At 45.5% G+C, this 17,270-nt stretch overlaps 4 protein-coding genes; 2 read left to right on the top strand and 2 right to left on the bottom strand.

Moving 5' to 3' along the window:
- Positions 1 to 3,261: 3,261 nt before the first annotated feature.
- FFUJ_14246 (uncharacterized protein) lies at positions 3,262 to 4,002 on the top strand (the record flags this gene model as incomplete). The annotated part of the gene is made up of 1 exon (XM_023571105.1): positions 3,262 to 4,002. One exon carries the CDS (start codon positions 3,262 to 3,264, stop codon positions 4,000 to 4,002), a length of 741 nt encoding a protein of 246 aa, XP_023438170.1.
- A 2,944-nt stretch (positions 4,003 to 6,946) lies between these two features.
- On the bottom strand, positions 6,947 to 7,429 carry FFUJ_14247 (uncharacterized protein; the record flags this gene model as incomplete). The annotated part of the gene is made up of 1 exon (XM_023571104.1): positions 6,947 to 7,429. One exon carries the CDS (start codon positions 7,427 to 7,429, stop codon positions 6,947 to 6,949), a length of 483 nt encoding a protein of 160 aa, XP_023438169.1.
- Positions 7,430 to 10,778: 3,349 nt separating this feature from the next.
- FFUJ_14417 (related to tol protein) lies at positions 10,779 to 12,788 on the bottom strand (the record flags this gene model as incomplete). XM_023571103.1 has 2 exons in its annotated part: positions 10,779 to 11,772; positions 11,824 to 12,788. 2 exons carry the CDS (start codon positions 12,786 to 12,788, stop codon positions 10,779 to 10,781), a joined length of 1,959 nt encoding a protein of 652 aa, XP_023438168.1.
- A 2,481-nt stretch (positions 12,789 to 15,269) lies between these two features.
- FFUJ_14248 (uncharacterized protein) lies at positions 15,270 to 17,241 on the top strand (the record flags this gene model as incomplete). XM_023571102.1 has 3 exons in its annotated part: positions 15,270 to 15,339; positions 15,395 to 16,218; positions 16,276 to 17,241. The coding sequence occupies 3 exons, from the start codon at positions 15,270 to 15,272 to the stop codon at positions 17,239 to 17,241; spliced, it is 1,860 nt and encodes a 619-aa protein (XP_023438167.1).
- Positions 17,242 to 17,270: the final 29 nt, after the last annotated feature.

The raw sequence follows: 17,270 nt of genomic DNA, 5'->3' as shown, positions 1-17,270 counted from the left end.
CAGAATTCCGATATCTCCGCCAGTGGTGACAACGGTGGCTAAATTGCTGTTGCTAAGGAGTAAAGGTTATACAGATTAGGGTTTAATAACATTGATCTGTGATACCATAGTTATCCTACTGTCAGACCTTACTGTAAATTACCGGTGGTAATGCAATACTAACCTTTGCGGCCTGTGTATCCTTGCCTTTTGGATCTATGTGATCTTGTGTAGCTGTCAACGCGAACAAAAAGTACATTTTGTTGGCAAGGCATGTTCTGGAAGCTAAATCGTTAAGCGTACAATCTGGGAGCTTTGGGGCTATGCCTCCTCATTCCATAATTTTTAAGACCTCAAAACAAAATGTCGGCTACCATTCCACTTGGTGTCCTTTGTCAAAGTATTTTTCGCCTACATATTACTCTTACTGACAGAATCGGTTACAAGCCAAACAGCGCACCATGTCCAACGATGCAGTGTTTTCATAAGTCAATCCCTTCAGTGGCCTCTATGCTTGAATGCTCCTTTCGCCCAGCCCTGTTAGAGTCAGTCAGTATCTCCAAACGAAGCATAACATATCTACTGGTGATGGATCTTTTGACGACCCCATCACGCTCCTCACACAGAACCTATTTGAAGCTCCCCTACGACAAGATAACCCGAAGCTCCACCTTGTTCAGGAGTCTACATTCAAGTTCTGCATTTTAGATACAGGCATCTCCTACTGCCCAGGCCATGTCTTGTCACACAACCTAGGCGCACGAGAAGCAAAAACTCTAGTCAGGAGCTTGCAGAATATTGCGATGACCGGGAGGCTACAGAGCAGAGGAAGACTTCTCATTTGAGTGGAGAGGGTTGAACAGTCTCCGGTGGGACGAAGGCCCTGTAGGCATTTTGTAGCGACCAGTAGCTTGCGAACTTCGAGTGGACAAACTCGACAGTCCATAGAGGCGCGCCGTCAGCCACTGGTGCCTCTCAATGATCCAGTCGCCCTGCGGCTTTGACGATTCCACGGAAACACCTCATTTACGGATTAAAGGTCCAGCCCTTGAGGTATGAATTGAGTCTGTTGAACATAATTTCCGCATCTACCGAGTCCATCTCAAACAACCATCATGGGTCAACATCATGATAGCCTGAGCTCACAGGGAAGCCTTGATGGACGAATCAGTTGCCATCTTCGAGAAAAGAGAACTAAACAAGAAAGTAAGTGGCATGTTCTCCCAAAAGACGACACGTGGTGACTGTCAAAAGCCTCGTTCTGAAGGACTGAGCACAGGCCAGTCTCCCATAAGTGCTCGACCCATAGACGGGCACTCACTCACATAGACAAGATGACCAGCACCCGTAGTATTTGGGACTTCGAAAATAAGCCTTTGGAATTTATCAGGCTCGGTGCTCGTAGAAGCGAGGCGAAAGACTCATCATCTGAAATGCCGGACGCTTATATGAGACCAGCCTTGAAGTCCATGGCGCCGCGAAGCTGGTGGATTAAGGCAAATGCATCATATTAAAGAATTGTCAGTATGACCATGATAGTACAACGGATCCAGTTGAAGTCCATTCAAATATTTAAGTAAGTCGTATAAGATACAAGTATGGAAATACAGATGATTCGTCGAGCGAGAAGATATGAAGCCGCCACGGTTCTTAAAAAGTATTTTGTTCTTTAAGAGTACATCTTTGCATCTCAGAAGTGACGCGATGTCCTGAGAACATAGTGTGTTAGCTTGATATGTCTCGTTGAGATGTCATAAACTTTAACTATCAACCAATGTCCTGAAAACAAAAGATCTCATGGGCGAATGGAACCTGAACATTCAGGCATCTCGGCTCACGTACTTTTCTTCTTGAGAAGAAGTCAGTGCAGCCTGTAGCTAATCCAATCAGTCTTTCTCTCATATAACACAGCATGTCAGCCTCATGTGACCGATAGTGCACTACGTCGTGTCTATGCTAAATGCGACAACCCATTCTGCTCGGGATCCGTACTGTGTGAAATCAAGAAGTCAGATGAGTCCCGGTCGAACTCCGCCTTACGGCATTCCATGTCATTATAAACCATCCAGTAGACAGAGGGCGGGTCAATCTCATAGATAGCGAGATATCCTCTGACGTTGAATATAGTAAATTCGGATCTTCCTTGCTATTCTCAAAAGGCTCTCCAAGTTTCTAAATAAAAAAGTTACGATCATATATTATCAAGGTCTCGCATGTCTGTGAAGAGAGAACAAAGTATTATTAGTCCATAAAGCGCTAAGCAAGCCTCAAATGCGCACCTGTTCACGAGGTGCTCAATTCTTCCATGTATTGCACTGTTATTACTTTTTACTTACTACTGTATTGACCTTGGAATCAAAATCAAGTCCTTACCTCTGCATCGATCTGTAGACGACACCACAGACCTCACAGCTAAATCTCGTCAACGAGGGCAATCATTATCTTGCCTGTATGTGTTATTATTCACGTCTTCTTTACCTCTGTGGCTTGGAGGATGAAGCCTCTCTTGGCCCTTCAACCTTATCACAGTTAAATGGGAAACTGATATAAGCCATACAGCCATTAAGTATAGTGATGGCTGTCGCATATTATCGGTCAGACTCAGATAAGGCAATGACATCAAATAGATCTGAACTATTTGCTGCCAGGCCGTCTCTGGACGAAAAACCCTCAGCTCAATTCGCATTACTGGTCTTGGCTTACTTGCTAAGGCGAGTGGTTCTTCCTCTGACCCCTTTCCATAAACTTACTCTGAGTCTGACAGTGTCATGGTCTACTCTTGTCTAGGCGGCATTGCACTGAACAATTATATACTTAAACCAAACGGTGAGCTGAGTTATAAACCCATCATTGCGTGCGATGTACCAATGATGAACAGATGGCAATACACTGCTGAAATAGCCTCTTGGAGAAGCAGAACAAGGTCTGAGTACATGCATCTATTGTTCGTACCCCTTAGACCCTAATTAGGTCTTGTCAGGGAGCGAAATATTGTGTTCTTATCTATCACCTAGATCTACACCAAAGCCTAAACCTTTAGGCAGCAAGCAACTAGATACAGTCGATCGAGGAGAGCAGAGTGAACAGCTATACCAGTCGCTGCCAGTGGCTGTGATACCCTTTTCGGGAAGAGTACAAATACTCAATCCTAAGGCCGCCAAAACTATCTCATTCTATTCCCGACAACCTTACCAATTCATTGATCCTTGCAACTCTCGGCTCTTACAACCACAGACCATTACGACTCTTCATGACCACAACTAGATGCCAGCTCTTAACAACATGGGGCATTTCACCGAGGATATGATCTGGGAGCCCAAAGAAGATTCTCCTATGATTTCTATCTACCCTTTTGGCCAGAATGTTCAAGATGGAATAAAGTACACCGCAGCCATGGATCCCCGATATACGGTAACTCCAATCATCATCATTGCGGCTTTGTGGTACCACTACAACTGGTACTGGAACCACCGCGCAGAGTGGACAATTCCAGTTGGAGTTTACTTTCTATTCTGCTCCGCGCAAATCATGCTAGTTATGTGCGGCTTCCCGGTCTTTATGGACGTGCTTATCTCTGCGGCCATTATCTTTCTTGCTTGCGGGCTTCTTGCCAGCCTTATCGTGGTGGGACTCGTCATTTTGGGTTTGCTGGTGTATCCCTTAAGGGTGGCTTCTTCTGCAGCTCACTTTGGGAACGCCCTTTTCCTGATGATCGGGACTACACTCGATCGCGTCGCATCTGCAGCCGATAGCTTCGCCGAGAAACTTCGCCAGTGGCGTGTCTATCTACAAGTCAAGGTGCTCAAGGTAGTCCATTCTGTGTTGTTCTATCTGAATTCAACGCCCCATTCACCAACAGGCGGCTCCAGGGATTGCCCCAGGGATGGCCCCAGACATCGCCCAGACCATCGCCACGAAGATGGACCTGAGGGTGAACTCGACGATGAAACTGAGGAGGAACCCGAGGATGACCGGATCCGTGACTTGACTACGAACCGGCCCATCGGCCAATCGACCAGATAGGCCCCCATCTTAGGAGAAGCACTCGAAACCACCCGCAACCGCCACGAGAGTTTCGTCATTATACGGTTTGAAATAGTCCTCTTTCCATGACCATAGAAGAACTTTATCTTATGAAACAATTTATGCCCCTTTTTACCGGATAATAGATGCATAACCAAGCATCAAGTGGCTCAATCGGCATACAAACTCACATGGATTGCGCATTCAAACTGCCGATTCACTTAGTGGAGCAGGATGACCCGCCCACAAGTGCAGTGCATGAAAGTAGATGTATAGCCTTGGTTGCTTTTCCTATCATTGGGAGTGTTATTTGTATTTGCCTCTGAATCGATCAACATCATTGAGGGGTAATGAGGAGTTGGCGAAGGGTATTAACGACTGTTGGCTATATGTATTACTCGTATCTTGGCAGGTAAGGGGAGTCGGGCATTGTGACGCGTAGGTGAAGGTAGTAAAATAGACGCAATTATGTGATTTGTTATATTCTTTTTAGTGATTGATATAAGTGTTTGTCTGTGCCGACTTATTTTATTTTAAAGCTTCAGTCGGCAATATCATAAAGCAAACTCTTAGCAGACTTATCAAAAATAACCACGATCGCCTGCGTTCCTCCCTCTAAGATCTCTGGCATCACGTAGTAACATGCTTCTTCATCAACGATCACATTAATGATATCAATACTGTAGGTCCTCGACCAGCACATGACTCACAGGCAATACGCATTCCCCTCCTGGGAACATTTGCCAATATGGATCAGATAGTACAGAGATCCAGAGTACTAGTAATTGCGGAGTCTCATGGCGGGTAGCTGCTGAATCCATGTTGCCTGCTCCCATGGTCGATAAAATGTAGTCGAACAGGAGCTGAGGTGCAGACTAAGCAGGGTTGTATGGCGAAACTCGATAAGCTAAAAGATGCCAGTCACTCGGTCGATTGTTTCGGTCAATCGTTTCGAGGGAGGAAACAAGGCGATTGCTGTCATATGCCAGTCGTTGTAACATATATATGGGGAATTGGTTCGAGCTGCTTATTTTTATTGGTTGATCCTAATTGGGCGAAAGGGTCAACCAGAAACTTTGCTTGCCATGGTTGTATCTGTTATGACAAACATTGTCCTCGGACTCAAACGAGTTCCTAATGACCCCTACGATAGAGAAAACGACAAAGATGCAAACGAGAGAATCTTGTTCAAAAAGGGCGTAATTAATCCCAAGGTCGATAATGCTATATTATCGTGGGACCTGCAGGAGTCGATAGTCTGTCAGATGGTCTATCGAGGTCCAGGCTCGATCCCATTTACACCCGGATCGACACTGCCCTTGTCCAATTAACTATTACCTAAAACCAGTGTCAAGTATCCCAAAGGGGCCAGCGAGGGCACTGTTTATGGCGTCGCTCCCTTAGTTCAAAGATCTCATTCAATACCGGTAATCAAGCCAGAAAGCGATTTCCTTGAAGAGGACAGTCAAAACTTTCGCTCAACCACGGACACAATTAACTCGCTTGAAGAGAATAAGGAGGGTCTGAGAGTTATGTTAAGCAAGCATTTTCCTCTCGTTCAACTGAACTATTCGCGTCAATGTCAAACAAACCACGGGACAAAGCACCAAGTCTGAACATCGTTCTCGCATAGAAGAGTACAAATAAGATTACTCCACTTCAATTCATCTAAACAACCACTCTTGAATGGTAAAAATGCCCCTGTAGAGCGCTTAAGGTCCGAGTTGCAGACCTAAACTGCGTTCTTTACCGTCTCTGCAGGTAAGTTCAAGTATGCAGTAATATCATACCGCTAATCCGGCGTCTACAGCGGTTCAAACACTGTATGGCAGCAACGGGGCCAAATATATTACCAAGCTTGACAACTATACCAGAAAAGGCCGTGCTATTATTACCTTGGCCTAGTTTACCTGGCGTAGTGATGAACATGATCGACGTGTTTCAGTTCGGTGCCTTTCCGAAATCGGCATTTCAGTCGACTGGACTTCTAGACGAGAAGAGATGCACTTCGGCATACTGGCTTGAATGGCGTTCCAGATGGACATAGACGACTTCGCAGATAATGTGGCAGGCAACAAAGATGACGAGAGCACGTAGTCAGTTAATGAGAGCACGTTTGAGGCATTTGCAGATGGTTCGTCTTTTGGCTGCATTGATGATACAATTGAGTTCATAAAACAAACTTGTGGTCTCAATTTCCATAGTGATGTGCGCCACCTGCTATTCTTTCTATGGGCCTCCTGTAAGTATTAAATTGTAAGATGTTAGAGAGATCTAGTCCGGCTTGAGAGACATGGGTCGCTGTGAAATAATGACAAGGTGACCCTCATCTTATGGCCATCCTCAGCTTAATCGGTTGACGGTACTCTCTGCCGTAAGTCCCATAGTTATATTTTTCTTGCCTCTATTTATGAAAGATAATATGATACTATTTGCAATATTGAGTTATCGTCAAGGTGCCTTGAACTTAATTAGCCCAGAACTCAGGTATATTTCTGTGCAAAATACCAAAATGTACCCATTGTGAGAACAGTCATTGGTTAAGGCTATTGGCTAGTTGGGGACCTCAACTACACAAACAACTTGGTCATCATAAGTCTGGTACGATTCTGAGTAAGTCCAAGCCTTGGGCAAGATCTTGAAAGAATTATTATTCGCAGCATCTTGACTGCAAACATGCACGCCCGCACTTGCCCGTTCTCCAGCATACCCTCAGTCATTACATGCTCAGGTAGCGTATCTCGCAAATTAGATCAAGACGTAGAGATCTACTCCTACGAAACCATTCAATTGCATCTAAACGGCTCTCCCTCAGTACATATGGGTAGCATCGTGATCTCCTTGGCTTTGGGGTAGTTAGCACGAAACGAACGATGCTGACATATCGAGACAGGAAAGATCGCCGACTTCCGTTATCATGATACTGACAACGCCAGTGCACTCCTTAGATCTTTGCCTTGCGCCTCTTGTCGCAATCAAGAATATCTATAGTCTCACATTGTCTCTTTTTGTCCTTCTCGCTCGGGCCCTGGCAGTTGTCAGACGTATTGCCGATCATCCGCAGAAGCGGCTTGGCGATATGCTCACTAAAAACTTGAGGTAGTATGTCACCCAAGCTGCTAACATAATGTCTGGGTGTCTTCTCATGAACAAGGATTGTGCAAACCACTTCTGACATAAATCTGCCGTTGGCCTGTTGCATACCGTCCATTTTCGCCCGGGCCTGGAGGCCTTGAAGAAGCGCATCGAAAACCGATGATTCCTCCCCCTTGTTCGGCCACCATTGTACAAGACTCGAAAGGCGCAGGTTAGAGCTACTGAGATACATCTTGGCGCCGAAATTGGCCCCAGCAGTGAGAAACCTGTTTAGTGTACGGAGGTACTCGTCCGACTGGCGGATGTAGCCCGGCACACAGAATACAGTCATAAGGTACATAGCAAACACGGTGAAATTGCACCCAGACATTGTGCTATTTGGGTCAGCGCCGTAAGAGAGAAATAGTCTGTGAAATCTGAGATCCAAAGAGTCGCTTAATACCTCCTCCCCAAGTCCAGTGAAGCTCCAAGGTGATGCAAGGAAGCTTAGGTGCACCCAGGGAGTCATAAACACATTGCCCGAGATTCGTGATACGTTATTGGTATCCTCGCCACGCTATAGGAGTACGCAAATGGTGTCGGCTGGGGGGATTTTGGCTGCCACCGTAACGGTTAGTGGTGCTAGGACTAATTTCGATAGGTAGTCGGGAAAATCGAATAGCTTCTTGGTAACGTATAATGCCGCATTAGATCGTAGGACCTCTTCACGGAATAATAGTTTTGGCTCGCCCACCTCCATTCGAAAGCGTGCCTGCTTCGTTCGAAACATTTCGTCAAAGGCACATTCGAGTTCATCGAGTAGTTCTGACAGTTTATCCGACCAATCTGCTGCTATTTTTGATGCATGCTGCCATGTAAGAATTAATCGATCAATCAGCATACCGGAATTATGGCTTGGGGGGTTCAGTTGAACGATTCCGTCACTAAAACGTGTCGACTTGATGTGGGCTACCTAGGCTTTGGTGATTGAGAAATAAACATCAAAGTCGGGACGTCGTTTTGCCTCTAGATATGATAGCATGTCTCCGGTCCGAAGAAAAGTCACGGACAGTCCGATGCAAAAAGTCGACCTTGTTGCCTTGATTACATTCCAAAAGTCCATTGGCCCAAGTATTAATTCTCCGGCGAGTTTCGTCATAAAGGTCTAGTATCTCTCCGACACTACGTTCCTTTACTAGGCAGCGCAGGGCGTCCTCGTATTCCATATCGTGGAACCCAAAGAGATCCAATCTAAGAGGCTCCTGAGCTTAGAGTGCGATCTGGAACATGCCAGCCATTTTCGCGTTGTAACTTGAATCAACTTGATCGATCATATACTTGAACAAGCGTTTGAGACTTGTTGGAAGATTGTCCAAACGTTGCCCCAGCTGTTGGGCCGTGTCACCATTCGTGAGTCCGTCTTGAAGCGATTTAGCAACCAAGAAGGCCCACAGGAACACTTCTTGTGCTCGGTCTGCAATTGTCTCCTCAATGTACTGCAGTTGTTCATCCCGAGATCGGTATGTCACCCATCTTGGATGAGATTCGAGTCGATTCCTGGAAAAAGTAAGTATATCCGTTCGCGTCAGGTCGTGTATCTTCATCATGTGCTTTCTATCATTGCCAAAGTTGTCTATGAATAAAATCTACGGCCGATTAGAGATAGCTTGATGTGTGGAGATGTTGAAAATTCCTTCAATGTAGCACAGAGATCAAGATGGCATCCATCCCATCGATAAAGATGCTATCCTTCACGAGACTGAAGGGGAGAGGCAGAAAATAGAATCAGGCCTGACTATCTGATAAAGGACTCCAGGGCGATGTTTATCAGGGTTATAGATGCTGTCGTCATTTGTGCTCTGAATATGCAATACATGATGCGTCTTCAACTGGACTCAGCTTATCTTTGGCAATGGCAACGCAACTGAGATTCAAGTCCGGCTTAGCTACTGACATTCAGGGAAGGGGCATACACGTGGTCCTACGTTTTGATCCCTAGAATTAGAAGTGAAACTATGCCTTATATGCTTCAATGAGCCGTGAGAAAGTAGCAGGCAGTGAGAGTTGGTAAAGAGCGGAACTTGATGCGTGTTCAGATCGAACTTAGACCGATACAGGATCTGGTCCGACATGACGGCAGACAATAGTTCCAGCTGTTGCAGCTTCAATCTGCAGAACTGACAGGGTTGGCAAGTTCAAGAGCACGATGGAATAAGGCAAAAGAACCACACCTCAAAGTAAACCTCGTCAATCTAGATCTTTATCCGCGAATCTGCTTCGGTTTCATCGCAACTGGATCCATCAACCAGTTGCAAAGCTTATCATCATCTGCATCAATCAGAGCTTGTGCTATCCACAACCGATGTCCAAAATGAACGGAGCAGCTACAGAATTCTACCTACTTGTGCATCTTTAGCAGACTATAAGAAGGCTGCAAGGAACGGGGTAGGGCTGGGCTAATGGATAGCTGCTAGGACGAAGAAGGGGCATTGAAGGTCATGCGGAGGGAATGACACGCTGCGTCCTGTATTTGCATTTGACTGAGCTTGAGACTGAAGTACCGATCCTTCTTGCCGGCGGAGACAAGTTTGTCAGCGACACCATGCAGGCATCTCAACTGGGACGCCGAAAAGGTCTGCCATACTTGATCCCCTACCCGTTTTTAGTTGCTGCTATTAACGAGATTTATGATTAGCACATTCGAGCATCTAAGTTTATTAAGTTGCTTTACTGATATTAGGCTTATTGTATTCTAAACACCGATAATGACATACTCTTTCCTATACTGATTGCGAAGCCTGTTCACGTATATCTAGCAGCTTCTTCCAAGAGGACCAACGTGAGGGTTCCAAGACGGGCGCTCTGGAAAGCGACAGCTCTAACTCGAACCCAACACTTGGTTAAACAGCGGGACTCTAGGCAAATAATGACTAGACAGCGCATACACACAGATGTCGAGCAACTGAGATGTTTGTGCCCAAACAAAGGTCGCCTTGCTTTCAATAATCCTAGCCTTTTAGGCATACTCTTGTGCCTGGTTTTTACGGGGATCCTGTCAAAGATACATCAGTTAGCCCATTAATCTCATACTCTGTCATGTCGGCCTCAAACCACCGGTGTCTATAACAGATGTCCTTGTTGTTCGTAATCTATTTTGTTTCCAGCTTCCCTTCCCAACATTATCCCATAGCTAAGATTCCTCATTAGTAGAGTGTTCCTGCTAGCTAAGTTGTTAACACAACCATCACAACTGTACCTAGGAGCGACGATGCTGACTCTCAAGATGATAAAATTTACCTTTACTGAGAAGTTGACTGGGTATCCTTGTTTTAATGGCTGTTCTACAGATACTAGTTTCTTTAAATGCAGTCAAATATTATTGTTCTACTCTTAAACGGTCACTAAAATAGGTGTTCCAGACGAGCTCTTACGCTGGAGTTTTTCGGGTTACGGTAGAAATCCAACGAAATTGATCAGCCACGATCGGCGATCCCGAGCGTATCAAAGACAATATAAAGGCTTAGTCTTTTCAGTGAAAAGAAAAGCCGCCAACCCGTTAATATTTGCATCCTACAGCCAATTCTCAATGCTGCGTGTGAGCCATCAGCTGTGGGGTCTATCAACTCAAAATAACACTCTTATCAAAGTCAATCCGGGCAGTATACAAGTTGCCCAACACAACTAATATTTTTCAAATTCTTTTAAGCTAAGATAATTTCTTTCCAGATAGGCTCCGGCTTGAATGAATTATTAATGCATTCTTGATAGATATGTCCCACACCACGTCGCTCTGCAAGCCCGTCACTATACTCAAGCAGCATTACATTATAGCAATAGCCATCCATGTCCACGTGTTCCGAAAGTACAATCACATCAACTACGTCGGATGAAAAGAACACTGTGAAATCTTCAAACCCATCAAGAAATAATACACCACAATCAGTGCCAGACTCGCACTGGATATGGCACTGTCCAGTGAAAACATTGAGGTTTATGAGTTTCAAGCGTAGTGATAGCGTCCAAAACTGCAAGAGAGGGTATGGTGGTAGAAGCGAAGGGAGGGGAGGTATTTCGGTGGGTGTTGTGTGTGTTGTGGGGAAACCCGAGAGAACTAAGGTATCAAATCTTGGTCTCTGTCGGCAGCCGATATAAGGCGCATCATCGGCAGACGTCTGGCTGTTTGCAGTAGGATCCCGAATCAGGCTTATAACTCCTGACGGAGTTCGCTTATACCAAACAATCCACGTGCATATTGAAAACCATTCGTCTTTAGTTGGTGTTTCGATACTGATGTGCCCCTGCCAGCGGCACCAAGAATAACTCGGAAAACCAGGGCGGCGATGAAGGCAGGATCCTCGACTTTGGAATACAATAAATGCATCCAGAACTTGAGTAGGAAGTCCTTCGATAAATCGATAATTCATCTTGGCTGAGAAACGGCGTATAATACCTGCCATAGCCCTTAACGCGTCGTTCGGATTTGTGAGAGCTCGAGTCGTATAGTTCTCTATTATATTGGCATAATCATATACTGGATCTTCCATATGAATTGCGTTGTATGTTTGCCCAGTCTTTGGTCTTTGCTGTTCGGACTGGTCAATGACGGCTTCTGAACACGTCATGTTTCTGCATTGAAAGAACACTTTATTGTCTAGAAAGTACAGAGCCCGCCGACTCAGAATCTGTTCTTGGAATCTATAGTATGATGTAAGTCGAGTGCTGGGGAATGAGCATAAGGGCACCTACGTCCATCCTCTTGAGCTGTATGATGATGCTTTAAGCAAGGTAGACAGATCCATATATAAACCAAGACTTATTCCGGGCTTAACCTCAACAGTTTGCTTTAAAGCCTGCCGACTTCGTGCTCGAACTCCTGGAAGGCCTGCATCGGCGTCGTTCCCAGAAGCAGCAATAATAGTCAACAGGGAACGTTCGTAGATCAGGTCCATAACATTGATACCTCTCTCAAGGTCTTCCATATCGTTCTGGATCAAGCATAAGGCGTCTATCCATAGATACTGTACCCCCAGCTTCCTGGTCAGTTCTATGGCGTCGCGGACAGTCCTGGGAAGTCCATTTAAGCCTTTGATAGAACCAGGAATCAAAAGACGGTTCAAATTCACTTGAGTCAGCCTAATGTTTCGAACGGCACCCCAAATATAGCTTAAAGCTAGATAGGGAACGACATTTTGGACTTCGACTAAACAGTTTTGTTGGACATCGAGCAGGCGCAGGACATGTAGCCCTGGAAATGCCGAGCTAAAAGTGGCATATTCCAAGGAACACTCGCCTCCATGTGTTTTTGTACATTCAGAAAGCCACTGAAAGACTCTCCACACATCTATTTCTGTCTCCAGGAGGGAACAAAGGTAGTACATGTCTTGATCAGACGGAATAGTTGATATTGTGTGAGGGGAAGTTTTTGCAGCAAAAGAAATAAAAGGGCGAAAGATATCGCTGACAATATAAGCCGGGCGCCTGCCCGGTCCATAACCTATCCAGCTCAATGTCGCATCTGAACTAGGTAAGTCGTCCCTGAAAGAGTTTATCCGGCGTTCCTGGAGGTAAGCACTCTGTATCAGTTGGCACAGAGGACAAGGGCTGGTAAAGATGCGGGGCCAAGGTCCTAGTTTGAAACGTTCGTGTTTCCGGGAATTGATCTCCTGGAGGCTTAGTGGCACCTTGCTGCAATATTCGCAGAGTAGACTCATGGCGACTAACTGGCGTTTATTTTGAAGATTTGCTTTTAGAAGTGTTTGGATAAAGAGGGGTAGAAAGAGGGGCAGAGACGTCCAACTGGTCGGTCAGCTCGAGCCAGCGGGATCGCCGCTAATTTAAGTAATCTTGGTTGGCCTCATTTCTGTTGGCTGTATTGTATTTGCTTAAATTGGAATAGCGTTCCATTTTCAAAACAGGCTACTAGGCATTCCCAATAACGCGTTACTGTCAATCCCTCCCTCTGGAGTCAATTTTCTTAAATCCCCTTAAGAGGTTCTATAAAACTTCAACCACTTTTTGAATTAATTCTAGTCCCAGCCATTATCATATTAAAGCTACACCGATTTGGGCGGTGGGACCGCAGACCATTCATGATGCCTGTCTGTATCCAAGATCTCAGCATCTAGATCTGATGATCTGATCACTATCTCTGGTGGCTCTATCCGGCTCCGCGCGGCCGATAACCCCGATAAGACCTCACAATAAGACCTCACAGGTGTGATAGCGACAAATCGTGATTGCTTTTACCGATGCTAACGTTTTATTCCTGATTATTAATTGTTAGCTTTGTCAAAAGAATTGTCCAAATGATGGGCCTTGTCTTGCAACTTTCTCTTTCGCCTCCCAAAACTGTTATTATTTTTAGCTTCTTCCCCCTACACTCATCGCATGCAACTACTCAACAAGCAGATACATCCTACGCTGCCTACTAACACCATTGCTCTCGGCTCTTGGCAGTACGCACATCCTGAACCTGGCATACGATATGTACTGACGGAAGCAGAAAACCACGTTCAAGGTCAGAGAAACGTGGATGGTCTCACCGCTGGATGGTGCGCCATGCCGTCCGCCGAAAACCTTCCCCAATCGAACAAGGACAAAGCCGCGGATGACTACCGGGCCGAAGCAGATGAGATTCTTAATCGCCTGAGGGATGTGCTCAAAGAACGACCTGAAGCCGACGTCCCAAGCCAATGCGTTTTTGCCATCATGTGGTGGAAGGAGATCATCTCGATGCGTTTGAGGTTCAACTACAGAATGGATCGGTTTCATCGGAAACCTAGCATCGGCCCCAATCTACGTGTTGAAATTGGAGCCGGTCAAGAGTCTTGTTCTTGGCGAGGCAATTTCTTTATTTATCCTATAGACTTTTACACCACCCTACGCTCATGCCCTTCGCCTCACCTCTTTTCTTCTTTTCTCTGCTTTCTGTTTTTAAAACCTAAGGTCATTGTCACTTTAGGTACTAATTATAACAAATTTTTTCCCAAGTTACTTTTTCAGCCAACAAGATCATAATCATCGGCAAAACATAGTAAATCTTTATGAAACTAAATTCACAGTGAGATCTCGTACGTTGCATCAATACTTCGTTTTCTGTCCTTTAACCAGCACCTTGTGAAAGTAATGCTACTGCCGACATACCCTTGGCAAACTGACTATCTTATGGTGAGGTAACACTTGTCACTAACCATGATGGGCTGGCAAACCTGATAAGGACTTATCTATTAATCGGCTAAAGGAATATGCAGAGTACAATCTGCAGGTTTCTAAGATGGACACAATATAAGAAATTTAGCGTCTTGTCCCACCCCACACCCGTGGTGAGATTCCATGTCACCTGATGCGTATTCAATAGCCTAATACCCACCTGCAGCAAACTGTCATTTAGATAGCATGTGTCGAGATTCTAGCTTTGGGAAAATGTATCTTTTAAAGGTTCTTGAGTATGTAGGTCATAATGCCGAGACAAGGGCCCCAGAAAGTTTTTGTAGCCATCCTCAACGGCAGGTCTTGATGAAAACCAAAGAGGGGGGAGACAGTGCATGTATGGAACGCGTGGATTACAATGGCCAATCGAAGTATGTCGTAATGGCTATCAAGAACGGCGCCGGTGTCAACAGTGACCCTTGTGTGCCTTGGTAAAACCTCCTATTGTCTAGTTAGGTTGAACCAACCAACGCCGACCACGTATATTTGTCTGCTTGTTATCATTATGACTACTGAAGATAATTGATGTAACACGTCCTCCAGTGAACGGTTCATTCTTAAGCGCCAGCAGCAAGCCAAAAGCCAAAAAGCAAAAATGGCTTGGGCTAGAGGCTCTGGCGCCGGGGGCGGATCGGGATCGCTCATTCCTGGCGAGATCGAGCCAATCTTATTGGAGCCTTGTGACAACTTATACGAAGTGGTTGTGAGGGATTTCCAATTTCGTCTAGCAAAAATGCAAGTATGCCCGAATTTACTATTGATATAGCATGAATCCACAAAAGATTCGCCAACAGGCACATTTGTATCCATATTATGCATGCAATGTGATAAGTGGGTATCACAAACGTGTCGATGGAGATCACATCCGAGATCAGATTACCGCCTAGTTGTCTTTGCACCGTCAAGAAATGCCGTTACATCTTGCTTCTACTTCAATACACGGTAACCAATTCACATTGTGCGAGGTAGTTTTATCTTCCAAAATGGATCCAGCGGGGCTCGCGGTTGGTATCACATCCTTGGCATTCGATCTATTCGATAATTCCGTGAAACGTAAGTTTTGAGTTTGTTGCTATCGTTATGCTTCCAGCCACTGACAGGTATGAAGTCTTCAAGTTCTTTTCTGCTATAGTTGACATGCCTAAGGAATATGAACAATATCGCTTACAGCTAATGATTGAATACAACCGCCTGCTGGCCTGGGGCGACGCGATTGGTTTGATCGATGTACCCCAAGCTTCGCACGTGGCCACTAATCTGGGGACGAATGCAATAGAGCTCTGCGGTATTATCTCACGTATAGGGTGGCTTCTCGGAGAATTTCGGGATATGAATGCCCGTTGGGAAAGTGAGTTGACACAGACTCAAGAATACAGCCAAGTGGTTGGAGATAAGGATGAGTCGAGTATGGATATAGTCAAGCAGGTTTCGAGCTTGGCCACTGCTTACGAGAAGAATAAGAGTACACGTCAACAAGCAAAAGGAGTTACTCATATCAGGAAGTGGATGTCACGGAAGGTCGAGAACGCAAAAGAAATCGTCACAAATCCTCTCCGCGTCCGTTGGGTGATGATGGATAAAGCCGCTTTCAAAGGACTACTCGAAGATCTACACTTTCTCACCAATCGAATGCATGAGCTCACTGTTGACCATCGGCAAAGCCGCATACAGGAAATAACAGCCAAGACTTATCGCGAGATGGTAGTAGCAAGAAACAGCATCAACGAGTTGAAAACTTTGCTGGAGGCAGTTACTGAGTTACTGAATATCAAGAAGAGGAACACCGACTGGGAAGAACGCAATGATAACACCGAGATGCTTCGAGATATCTTGCGCTTAAAAGAAATCAACAGTATTTCCAACCAGCTTGTTACCAGGGCCCACAGTGGAGGATACTTGGATATCGAGCGGGAGATTAAAGACCTGATTGATGTACAGCGATACGATAATTTGACTGCGAGTCAACTTCTGACGTATTCGAAGGATTAGGATATGAAAGAGGCTACAGTACCGTTGAGGCCGCGAGGGGTTCTGCAACAAAATGGAACAGCCGTGCAGATTTGGATAGAGTGGAAGATGTTTGACAACCAAGATGAGACAATTCGCCTGGAATCTAAGTTAAGAACCATGACTCTTGCACAGATGCTGCATATGGACAAGCCGCGCCACCTCTACTCACCACTCTGTGTTGGATACGTTGACGAAAGTGAGACTAACCATCGCATTGGTTGGATATTCAAGATGGCCCACGGGACCAGTGCAAACACGACACTACGGTCCCTTCACAGTATGTTGGGCCAGTGCCAATACAAACCGGTCCTTACTCAGCGAATCTCCCTTGCCTGGAAACTCGCGTCTTCACTCTCGTACATGCACACAACAAACTGGTTACACAAGAGTATCCATAGTGGTAACGTCAGCTTCTCCTTTGAAGAAGAGCAGTTCGATGCTGAATCTCCTATCTTGTCGGGATTTGAATATTCGCGCCCACAAAGCAACAAAACAACAACACGCAGCCTCGAACCTAAGTGGGACATCTACCGCTGGCCGCAAATCCAGAATGAGGTGCCAAAAACCACGAACTCTCGAAAGACATATGATATATATAGCCTAGGTCTCGTCCTGCTCGAAATTGCTCATTGGAAGCCCTTAAACGAGATGATGTGCTTGAAGAAATGGCCCATCCCCTCCGCTCAAGACGTCAAAGTACGTGGCTGGCTCTTAGGAGAGGATTCTCGGCCACCGTTCAAGAAATCGAATCCTCTACTGGAGCTACGAGATATAGTTGGGGACAAGTATTGGAATGCGACACGCCGCTGTCTGGTAGCTCATGGAGAATTGGGCTTGGGAGTGGAGGAAAACTTTGACAAGTCTAAGGGCTTAGAGTATGACCTCCAGCTTCAGAACACTTTCACTGATCTAGTAGTTGAGGAACTTAAGAGTATTATGATCTGATCGGCTTGAATACAAAGATTTGTGGTTCG

This window comes from Fusarium fujikuroi, chromosome FFUJ_chr12 (genome assembly GCF_900079805.1).
Source record: "Fusarium fujikuroi IMI 58289 draft genome, chromosome FFUJ_chr12".
NCBI classification, from domain to species: domain Eukaryota; kingdom Fungi; phylum Ascomycota; class Sordariomycetes; order Hypocreales; family Nectriaceae; genus Fusarium; species Fusarium fujikuroi.
The sequence above is the reverse complement of the archived record's forward strand: the minus strand, read 5'-3'. Positions and strand labels throughout refer to the sequence as shown.